The 11,233-nt window shown below is 33.1% G+C and overlaps 2 protein-coding genes across 3 annotated transcripts; both read right to left on the reverse strand.

Annotated features, from left to right (window-relative positions):
• Window positions 1–1,780: 1,780 nt before the first annotated feature.
• On the reverse strand, window positions 1,781–2,831 carry LOC124915328 (uncharacterized protein At4g28440-like). The gene is made up of 2 exons (XM_047456022.1): window positions 2,436–2,831; window positions 1,781–2,245 (listed from the first exon to the last, which is right to left on the reverse strand). Exons 1-2 carry the CDS (start codon window positions 2,665–2,667, stop codon window positions 2,055–2,057), a joined length of 423 nt encoding a protein of 140 aa, XP_047311978.1. The 5' UTR covers window positions 2,668–2,831; the 3' UTR covers window positions 1,781–2,054.
• A 1,005-nt stretch (window positions 2,832–3,836) lies between these two features.
• LOC124914108 (serine/threonine-protein kinase 24-like) lies at window positions 3,837–11,233 on the reverse strand. 2 transcript variants are annotated; one of them, XM_047454589.1, is made up of 21 exons: window positions 10,934–11,233; window positions 10,328–10,631; window positions 9,892–9,948; window positions 9,291–9,318; window positions 9,082–9,204; window positions 8,736–8,847; window positions 8,565–8,602; window positions 8,406–8,459; window positions 7,811–7,879; window positions 7,617–7,733; window positions 7,459–7,527; window positions 7,182–7,261; window positions 6,713–6,841; window positions 6,435–6,627; window positions 5,403–5,498; window positions 5,116–5,274; window positions 4,918–5,033; window positions 4,703–4,847; window positions 4,486–4,610; window positions 4,224–4,403; window positions 3,837–4,075 (listed from the first exon to the last, which is right to left on the reverse strand). In XM_047454589.1, exons 2-21 carry the CDS (start codon window positions 10,420–10,422, stop codon window positions 4,030–4,032), a joined length of 2,031 nt encoding a protein of 676 aa, XP_047310545.1. In that variant the 5' UTR covers window positions 10,423–10,631; window positions 10,934–11,233; the 3' UTR covers window positions 3,837–4,029. The 2 variants fall into 2 exon arrangements, with proteins under 2 accessions (XP_047310545.1, XP_047310544.1); XM_047454588.1 differs by having other exon boundaries at window positions 6,435–6,630.

The following is an 11,233-nucleotide window of genomic DNA, read 5'->3' on the forward strand; positions in this document are numbered from 1 at the left end:
GTTTGTAGAATATACTTAATTTCCTTGTGGCCACCTTCATTTTTATTTACTCAAATGATAGACATTTTGACTCATCCAAAACATTATCAATGAAGCCGAGAACCAAAAATTTGAAATGTTCTCATTTATCTTGAACTCGCACACATCAATAACTTCATAAACATATTCAAATCAATGAACCAATAAATGTTCTCGTTGTGTTTTCTACATTAAAGATTATTCATACTATGAGATCTACTTGAACATATGTCCCTTTCAACTGAAAAAATATCCATTATATTGAATGTGATACGACCTTGTTTTATATTTTTACTCCACATTATTTTATTTTTTTATTAAAAATAAATAAATAAAAGTTAACAAACACATCTACCAAAGAAAATTGACCAAATGTATTTAAAGGGTTTATTTGATTGTTTTTCTATTTTGCTATTTTAAAAGCCTAAGACCAACTCCAACCCACCCTCAAACCCAAACTCAAAATGGTGAAAACGTCATTTTCTCTTTCTCAAATACCCATATTTGAGTATTTACTATTCACAAAAGCATTTGATTTTCAAAATTATAAATAAGTCCTTTAACTTTTGATATATGGATAAACATTTTTTTTAGTTTGCATTTATTTTATTTAAGATATTTAATGTAAAAAATACTATTGATATGTATTAATTTTATATATTTAAACTTAAATTTTATAAATTATAAATTTATAATTTTAAAATGTATTATTTTGTTGTGCATGAATTATTAATATATAATTAATTTTATTTTAATTTTATTAAATAAATGAGAAAATATTGGAATTAAATATGTAAAGTTGATAAATATATAGATAATATTAATAAGGTTAAAAAGTTAGTGTAAAAAAAGGAATATTCTAAAAAAAAATTTGAGTTTGGAAATAGGTTTTTGGGATGGAGATGACATTTGAAGTGACATTTACTGCATTTTAGGTTTGAAAATGAGTTGGTTCACTTTCTAGTGGCATTATGTAATTAACTCAAAATCGTAGCATCGGCATTATGTAATTAACTCAAAATAGTTTCTTCTAAACTTCATAGCATCTCTTTTGGGGTTAAGGATACTTCTAAAGCCAATTCTGAAAAGAAAATATATATTTTTAAAATGTAACATAAACCTTAATTTTTTAAAATTTATTTTTTATTTTCTTCTTTAATTATTAGAAAATGGACAAAATTAATATTTAATCCCTCATTTTATTCATAATTTTCATATTGATTGGTTAAAGTCTAAGAAATTTAATACATTCTTAATTAAACTTTGTTATTTTAATTATTTTAAACCTTGTCACAAGATCAAGCCGAAATCAAATTAGTGCTAATTTGTGAGTTATATTACTATAAACTCAATAAAAATCCCATCCATTCACTATATGTACCTACTGAGTATTAGACACACTTGTTCAAAATTTTGTATCATTAGAAAAAGCCAAGTCTAATACTCTAATAAAAGTCTAAGAAATTTAAATGAATTCTTAATTAAACTTTGTTATTTTAATTATTTTAAACCTTGTCACAAGATCCAGCGGAAATCAAATTAGTGCTAATCTGTGAGTTATATTACTATAAACTCAATAAAAAGACCCCATCCATTCATTATATACAAGTATTGGACACTTATTCAGAATTTTGTATCATTAGAAAAAACTAGCTCAAGTCTAATACTCTAATAAAAGACTAGAACAAGATCAAGATAAGTGATTCTTAATCACTAATCATCACCAATATAGAAACAATTACTTAGTTAGAATCTTAATCACAATCACCAAAATTAAATTGAAAAAACTATAACAAAAGAAATGCATACCAAAACAGTCATATTCATTAGCAAGAACTTTCAGTTTAAAATGGAAAAGAAAGATCCCATTTTCTCAAGTAACCATCATAACAAAAGGAAAGATCTTTCTTCTCATCTATTGCAAGAAATTGATAGAACAAATTTCAATCATCAACTACCAGTTATGGGTTTTTTTTTTTATCTCTACCATGATTGAATGGATTCAAAGAAAAGAAAAGATAGAAGAGAATGAAGAATCACTCTTCAACAACATTCACCAGTTCATACTCAACAAGAGACAGATTGTTCGTCTCCTTCACATCAAATGTAGCAGGTTCAGTCACCTCAACACGACCCCATTTGTCAACTGCAAGCCTCATTGAACTTTTGAACATGTCAATCTTTGAATTTCGAATGTTTACTGTTGCTCCAGCCTTCATCAAGTCAACTAATATACACATACATACATTCATACATAGCAGAGAAATGAAAGCAAGATCTTACTTAATCTGTAATCTGTAATCTGTAAATCTTAACTTAATGAAGATATGATCAAAATGTTGACAACCCTAATCCAGAATTATGGAGAAATCTCAATGACATACATATTGAATGGAAAATAAAATAATTAATAATACCTTGATCGTTACGAGCGGTAAATAGGATGGTTCCGGTTTCATCTCCGACGAGACATTCGGCAATGCGAGTCTGGCGGAGATTCTGAGAGGCGGATCCAGATTTCTGCAAAACGGTGGTTGAGGAAAGAACCTTGACAACGAGAGTATGGCCGGTGGTACCTGGCTTGAGATCTGCGACCTTGACAAAGAGGGGCTTTCTTAGCTCGGTTTTCTGGTGTGGTTTTGACGCCATGACTTGTGATGATGATGAAGCAGAAACCCTAATCTTGTTTGATTCTCTCACTAGAGTGGTGAAATCGGGAACTCAAAACTCATTCTGTAACTAGCTAGCTATAAATGGGAATTGGGAATAAGCTTTTGCCGTTTCGTTTTCTCATCGCCATTTTTGGGCAGTTCAGGAAGTTGTTAAATGGTTATAATCCCATGTGATCAAGACCATGGGAAATTAAATTCACATATTATACATAATTAAAAATACAATTTTTTTTTTAATTTTTTTTTTTTTAAGAACGCTGATTCCGCTTTGACTTCTGAGTGCGACTAATCTCTGCGGGTTGTGTACATAACCCGCAAACATATTAACCATACGCAAAATTTGTCATATGACGGACTCGAAATATCTACATTTTCTTATCGCTAGGTTTCAGAAACTTATCTTAATAAATAAAAATTAATAAAATTTGATTTTAAGTGTCTCGGGCTTAAAAAAATCTATGGATTGGACAGAATTTATCAAATGACGGACTCGAAATATCTACTTTTTCTTGTCGCTAGGTTTCAGAAACTTATCTTAATAAATAAAAATTAATAAAATTTGATTTTAAGTGTCTCGGGCTTAAAAAAATCTATGGATTCGACATTAATTCATTGAGCAATTCAATTTTGGGAATGTCATAGTTACATAATAAGGTTGCTATCTCTTCGACTTCTACAATTGTTGAATCGCGTTTAAGAACGTTGATTTTTTATGCCTTCAATTCCACGAAAATGAGATATTCTCTTTTATAAATAGTAATCTCGGGTGCCCGATAAATTTCCCAAAAACGGACCAAGACATGATAATAAAAATAATCTCGAAATAGAACAGGACAGAAATAATAAATGTAATCTCAAATCCCAACAACATTAACATCCCTAATCTTAACCTAAAATTCATTGAGAAATTTAAGGGGGAATGACAGTTCATACTTTGGATTTTAAATTGGTCTATGCTTACTTTGGATTAAATTTGACCTAGAATTTGGTCTTTAATCCTGAATTTTTAGTATTAAGAAATTTAAGGGGGGAATAGCAGTTCATATAATAAATAAAACCCAGTTTGAATTTGAGTTGTAATGAAATGATGAGAAGGACTGACAATGAACAATTTGAATTAGTAAATTCTCAGAAAAATGGAAAAAAAGTAAAATAGAATAATCATATTACTTCTTTATGATAAAAAGAAGATAATATTATGATTATGTACATTCAATCAAAATCAATTAATGAAAACACAATAATAATATAATAATAATAATATTAAACTACAATAAAATTTTAAAAAAAAAAGAGACTCCACTCATAAGCAATTTTTCAAGCAAGCTCCATCATCAAATCAACTTGTTGGGTGGTTCATATCTCCAGAAGATTGGCCTTGCCATCTGCAAAACTCATTTAAAAAGATTGAAAATTTTGATCATTTTCCAACAAGAACAAAACCGACAAGTTCATTGCTAATCACAGACAGAATTCGGTTTTTCCATACACAAATGCGGTTTTCCATGAGTATTGAGATTGGAGATCACTGACCTTGATAACAAGAATCTCGCCAGTGGGCTTAAGTTAGCACTAGAAGGAAATTCCTTATTTTGGGCCTTGTTCTGGACATCATCATCTTCTTTTTTCTTATTTTCAACAGCCAATTTGTCCTTCTTCCCAAAAGTATGAGCTGCTAAGTCCTGCAGATCCTTCAATGAAGACTCCTTCGAACTGCAGGTTTTTTATTATCTTTTTTTTTTTAATGTGATTCAGATTGAATGAGAAACAAGAATATGACATATACTATTTTTACCTTCCTAACCGCTGAAGGAATCTTGTAACAAAATAATCACAAGATCCCGGTTTCATACGCTCCATTCCCCCTAGTGCATTTACAACCGTTCGCACAACCAGTCCTTCTGGATCATCCCCAATGGCCTGTGATAGATAATGATATAGAATTCCCAAAATATTTTAAAAGTTGGAAACTGAATTTATCTTTCCTCATCTTTATACTTTATTTTACTTACATCTTTTAACGAAGGGATCAGTAAATGTGATAGAGATGTAGATGTAGATGCAGGAGTTTTGGTATTGTCTTCGTCTTCATCTCTTGAATGACGTGATGGAACTAGAAATGCTTTTTGTGCATCAGCATAATCACGGGAAGAATGTCTGAAATAGAAATTCATTGAAATTGAATACATATCAAAATAAAATAAAAACTAAGGCTCGTTCAATATACCTTGAAGAATCAGATGAACTTGTTGAATCCTTTTTCCTGATTTCTTGATCATTTTTGCTGGCCTTTCCTAGTGCAGACTTCTCCCTAGGGTTACTTTTCTTCATAGCAGCAGTTGCCTAGAGAACGCAACAAGAAAATCTCAATCAGAAGATAGTCGCGGTTGAAAAAGGTTACTGTTTATAGTATTTTTAAATTAACCTCAGCAAGGTTCAAGACACTGTCTTCAGATGCACTTGAAGTTCTTTCTTGGATGCCAAGTCTAGATTTCGGAGTTCGAGGAGAATCTGGATCATTATGTTGTCCACGATAGACTATAGTACCACAAGCAGAAGCATCCTCAACGGGTGCATTCATAGTCTAATAGACAAGTTCAAAGTAATCACCATTAAAAAGCATGGAGAAGTTAGAACTAGCTCAAAAACATGATTCTCTAAATGAAAGTGAATTTGCCTTCTTTTTTCCCTTTTTTGCTATGATAAACATACCGCGGTACTGTGATCGGTAAAAGAAGAAGATGGCTGAACTCCTCGGGAGGATCGAACTGCAACTGTTCCAGTCCCACTTGCTGATGATGTTTCTTCCTGCAAATTGAGGACTTTACACATCCTTACCTAGTTTACAATGCAAATTGATAACTAAAATGCATATATTTCCTTACAACACACTCATTTCTATAACACAGATGGTCGTCGTCAAGAGAGAAGAGGTTCAGATAAATTAATAACATTCCTGTTCTGCCACATTAGCTTATAAAACATAGTCAAGATTCAACATAGGCCATAATGAACTTAAAACAAAAATAGTAATTTGTGCTAATTTGGAGAGTGAGCTTTATCCCAAATTTTTGTTGTATCTTGGTCCCACCATTGAGAAGTCGCCAAATTTTGTCAGGCAAAAGGTGTGGCAAACAAAATTGTTATGGAGTCAAATTGGATTTTTGGTTGGATCAAAATATTTGAATTTTTTTAGGCTTAACCCAAACGAAATCTGAGCTCGATAAAAACCCAGTTCAAAATTTCGGATACCAAAAGGGGCGCATAGGAAATTTTAAGTATGAACAACAACCAAAAGAGCTTCTAGATGAATGCATGCTTATACTATGCAATACAAGAATGGGTGTTTTCCTTCATGTAAGCCTCATGGTTGTAATCTCATTTCCTTCTTCCATTATTTTCTCTTTATAACATGCATTTTACCTTGATTTTGTCATGCTATAGGACCCATTGAAAACACTTTTTGAAGCTGGAGCTAGGTTTGGACAAAAAAAACGTAGATAAATTGCTTTTGAAACACTTTTGTTTGTCAAGTATGAAGTATCTCATCCGTATGTTGATTTAGATGAAAAATGTTCAGGAACATAAACTTAACTATACATATATTCATAAATTTGTTGACATTTTCTCGTCTAAACTCAGACTCAACTCCAGAAAGTGTTTCCAAATGGTCATTATGGATCCAAATACTTTACTTATTTTTTCTCTCTTTCTTTTTTATGGTAGAAGAAGAAACTATCTCACCTCTTCATGATGTAGGGCGGCACCTCCAGAAGAATAGGATCGTTGAGTAGCAGCTGGATTGCTAGGAATCTCCTGTTTCCTGTCCCTGGACTGTGGCGGTTTTACTACAGACCGCATTGTCCCTGTACCAGTTGAAGGTGCTGGCCCACCAACATTGAAGTCCCAACCCGCATTTCTCAGAGTCTTCCCCTGACTGCTGGAAATTGTACCGTTAGTTTATTATTAATGGCAGCACACAATTCGTACCTTAAGATAGAAAAAATTGAGAATTGACCAACCTGGCTTTGACAGTATCTTCAGGTTTTGAATCTCTTGTCACCTTTACAGTGCCAGATCCCTCCCCTACAGTTGTATGACCATTCCTAGGTGAATCTCCATCTTCTTTATGTTGAAACTTGGGCCGTTCTCTGTTGAGTATAACATAAGTAAGTCTAATTCTCAAGAGAACAATCCACAAAGGAAGTTAACGCTAATAATCATTGCTGATGCAGAATTCATCATTCGTATTCATGTTTATATAAATAACCTTGTTCGTTTGGGATTATGGAAAAGTGAGTTATTTGGGTAAAAAGACTCAAAAGATATTAATATATGATGAAAAAAACAAAAAGGAAAAAAAGGGGGGGTTTTGGGGAAAAAGAGGGGGTTTTAATTAATTATTTGAATGATTTGATTGATAAGACGATGGATGAAAAGATGGTGATTCACTTCTTGATGATGGAAATGATGCTTGGAATCATAACAGACCTTATTCTCTCCAGTAGGCGGGGATTCTTCCTAGCATTCCTGATAAACCGATGCTTGAGAAGCTCCTTTGCACTTGACCTCTGATATAACAAGATTGAAACCAGCATAAGTAATTCTACTACAATATTGTTTTCCACTTTCAGATGAAGAAATGAGAGTCCAAAACAAATAAATCCAGATGCCAGAAATCCCCTAGGTTATGTTTATAATTCCAATTATTTTAGAACTGGAATTGGGAAGAAAGGAAGGAAATATGTATTGGTTTTAATAAACCTACCTCAGCAGGAACCTTTTTCAAACATAGTGAAACAAATTCTTTCATGGGACGGGAAAAATGCTCATCCAGCTGCATAAAAAAAAGTAGAAACTTATTAACCCCAATTACAAAGCAGTTAATAGAAAAAAAAATATGGTGGGGCAGAAAAAGAAGAATACCTGTGGAGGATTTTCCCGAGGTATAATGAAAAGAACTCTCATAGGATGAAGATCTGACAGGGGAGGTTCTCCCTTAGCCATTTCAATTGCTGTTATTCCTAGAGACCAAATATCTGCCTGCACATAGCAAAACAATCATCCTTTCATAAAGTTGCTTAAGAAACTAAATGAAGAACCTAGTTCGAGAAATTTACCTTCTCATTGTATCCATCTGAATTTTGAATTACTTCTGGAGCCATCCAAAATGGAGTACCTACAAAAGTCTGTTATGTCAAATGCATCAGTGGGAGTGTTGAGGACATGTCCACAAAGTAACTTTTCATCTTCTTACACAAAGCAACAACCAAAACTAAACAGAGATACAAGAAACAGAATGAAAATGACGACGAATAAGATCTGTTGACATTCAGCTAAAGAAGAAAAACATGCCAACGCATTAATCCATATCATCTTATAATAAAAGGTATTTTTGAAGTCTGTAAATGAAAAACACTTGGCGCTTGTTTGATGAGAAAGTGAATCATTTGCATTATTTGGTCGATAACCAAATTACACTGAGTATTTGATATCTATCTTGGTATTTTAATTAATGATTTGATGGAAGAATTGATGGGGTTGATGAGATGTTCGATTATTTGGATTTAATCCAAATAACCCGCACCAAACAAACCTTTAATGTGCTAAAGAGAGTATAGCATGATCTTCAATACACACCAAAAAGAGTTGAAATAATCTATTGCACACATTGCAAGAAGCATCTTAGCAATCAATAAAAAACAACGATAATACCTGTCTTCTTGATATAGTCCTAGTTAACTGTGCAGAAACACCAAAATCTGCAACCTGTCACAAAATTGAAAATTTATTGCACTTATTTGAAATCAATATGAATAGTTTCATCACAAACACAGACAAACTTCTCAACTTGCTTCAGCACAAAAGACATACCTTGACATCACCATTCTCATTTAACAAAATGTTCGCAGCTGCCAAAAATATATCGAATTCAGAAACCATAGACGAGTATGCCCACCAAAGGAGTTAACAACAATTGATTTTCCTACAACTTCCTTCAAACACGAACAACAGTTCACAATCCTTTGAATTTCAGAAAAATACCTTTAATGTCTCTGTGAATTTTCCCCTCTGTGTGCAAATACTCAATTGCGTGCAACAAATCTCGTAAAATGCATGCTATAGACATCTCATCCAACGGATGCCCTGGTTGAATCTAGAAGGTGCAATAAGGAACACTAATCAAATAACAGATATTTCATGTATATAAGTTCAAAAATAAATGATATCATCTGCAAAAGGACATTAAGAGAGAAATAGAACAGTAGTTCCAAGATTTTAAGAGAAATCAACACCAGATAATTTCTTTTTTAAATGTTGAGATTTGTATTAATAGAAGAGGGTGAATTCTAATAATACAAAAACAGTTGTATCAATAGAGAAGACCTACTAGATCAGCAACAGAGCCACCAGCCATGTATTCCATTATTATCCATAGTTTCGTTTGGTCAAGGTAAGAGCCATAATACTCTGTAATATAAGGCGATCTACATTGTGAAAGAACTGCAATTTCCTGAGAGCAAAAGTCTTAGTTGAGAAACTTGATGCAAAAATGCAACAAATCAGTAATAATAATCATTTATACAGTAAAAAAAATACCTTCTGAATATCATCAATTTCATCTTCCCTGTAAAAGACAAAACCATAAGAAAGAAAGTAAATAAAAAGTTGAAATTTAAACTCTTCCTCACAGGCCTTGTTTGTTTAGACTGATAAAAGATTAAAGTCCTCTTTTGATCTGAATCTGCCCCCACAACTGATTATGAAACAGACAATGTCTAATTACTTCCTACGAAACTTCTAAGGAAAATTTAAATCCATTCGGGAGTCATTAGCGTAATGATAAAAACGACGACAGGACAAATAAAAAAGTTAAATGTTTACGATGAATAAAGGTGAACATTGTCGTCTAGTGTTTTTATGGATAAAAGTCGAGAACAGAAAAGGGACATATGGGCCCATTTGGAAACACTTTCTGGAGCTGGATTTGAACGAGAAAACATATATAAACTTTATTGGAACACTTTTTTTTAAGCATCTCATTCGAATGTTGATTTAGATGAGATTATGTTCTGAAAAATAACTTAATTAGAGATTTATTCATAAATTTGTTATGTTTTCTCATCCAAAGCTAAACCTAGCTCCAAAAGTGTTTCCAAATGGGGATTATAAAATAGGGATATATGGTGTGGACACTCACGATTCTTCCAAGTCAATTACTTTAATGGCAACGACTTTATTGAATTCTTTATCAAACCTGCATATCAATCAACAGAGACAGATGTCAGGGCCGCTATTTCCAATTTTACGAACCATAGTAGAAGAAACGAGTACCACTATTATCCCTATCATAGACATTATAGTACTCTCAAGTTTCTCAAACAAAAGTACAAGTTGTTTCATTGCAACCAACTAGTTTGTAAGTTATATAAACGATAAAGAGTGGCATCAAATGAATTAATACATAACTTTTGTGAAAAAATAAAAAAGATTTCGTACTAAACATAGAAGATAATTATCCAAATGTATCACCAAGCCTTTCTCAGGATTTCACATTACACATCATGAATAAAACAACACAGAACCTATGTAACCTTCCAAATTAAACATTCAGATCAATTTGAATGCGAAAATACCCTTTATAGACATTTCCAAATGACCCCCTTCCTATCAACTCCAAGTCACTAAATCTGGAACCTGTAACTTCATCAAGAGCAGCTGTCTCAGACATAGTTAAGCACAAGCTCTTTTCCTCCTTTCTGCCCCCAAATGGTGCATCAAACAGTCTTATCAAATAAAAAATCTTCTTCCTTTCTATCTAATTGGTCTGCATTCTCAGCCTCCTCCATCCACATCATAGAGAAGAAATTGACATACAGCAAAAATTGGCTGGTTTAAATACAATAATGATGATGATGATGATGGTCTTGTTTATCAAACCTGAAACAAGATGAAAACCCACTAAAAGGCTAACACTTGAAATGATCGTACAAATAGAAAAGCCAAAACAACCACAATGTGAGATCTGAAAATTGGAAGGATTAAACGTGAAGCATAATGTGATAAGCTCTTGAAAAGAATGAAATTGTTGAGTAACGATTTACAAATCAATGATGGTGAAGTTAGAAAGTGGGTTTTGAAGTGACAATTCAACCAATTGGGGTCGCCCAAACACCACTGCCACACAGAAGAAACGAAAGCGAGTCTTGAGACCCTTACACAAAAAGGGTTGACGAACGTACCTGTAATTGTAAATGATTATGAAAAATGGACTTGGATATCTCTCTCTGTTTATGGTGAAAAGTAAAGATGTCGATCTGGGTGTCGTCAAGAAGCAACAAGGGTCGTCTTCTCCTCCTCCTCCTCCTCCTCTTACCTTGAGAGATTCACGGAGCCTTGAACAGATATTATTGTGTTCGCTGGCGGCAAAGAGATCGAGAAGAAAGCACGTTGGCTGGCGTTCAGAATGATGGCCTTGGCCCTCTCTCTCTCTCCAGTCTCCTCCCCCTTCTTGAGTTTCTGGATTTCCACCAACAGTTGTT

This window comes from Impatiens glandulifera, chromosome 9, assembly GCF_907164915.1.
Source record: "Impatiens glandulifera chromosome 9, dImpGla2.1, whole genome shotgun sequence".
In the NCBI taxonomy this organism is placed as follows: domain Eukaryota; kingdom Viridiplantae; phylum Streptophyta; class Magnoliopsida; order Ericales; family Balsaminaceae; genus Impatiens; species Impatiens glandulifera.

What these genes read in the sequence shown, in the direction of transcription:
- LOC124915328 (XM_047456022.1), bottom strand. Translation starts at nt 2,667, where the DNA reads ATGGCGTCAAAACCACACCAGAAAACCGAGCTAAGAAAGCCCCTCTTT. An exon ending in TACCGCTCGTAACGATCAAG is followed by an intron (nt 2,246 to 2,435) that starts GTATTATTAATT and finishes TGTGTATATTAG; the next exon opens with TTGACTTGATGAAGGCTGGA.
- LOC124914108 (XM_047454588.1), bottom strand. Translation starts at nt 10,422, where the DNA reads ATGTCTGAGACAGCTGCTCTTGATGAAGTTACAGGTTCCAGATTTAGT. An exon ending in AGTTCATCTGATTCTTCAAG is followed by an intron (nt 4,848 to 4,917) that starts GTATATTGAACG and finishes TTTCTATTTCAG; the next exon opens with ACATTCTTCCCGTGATTATG. An exon ending in GCGAGATTCTTGTTATCAAG is followed by an intron (nt 4,076 to 4,223) that starts GTCAGTGATCTC and finishes TGAGTTTTGCAG; the next exon opens with ATGGCAAGGCCAATCTTCTG.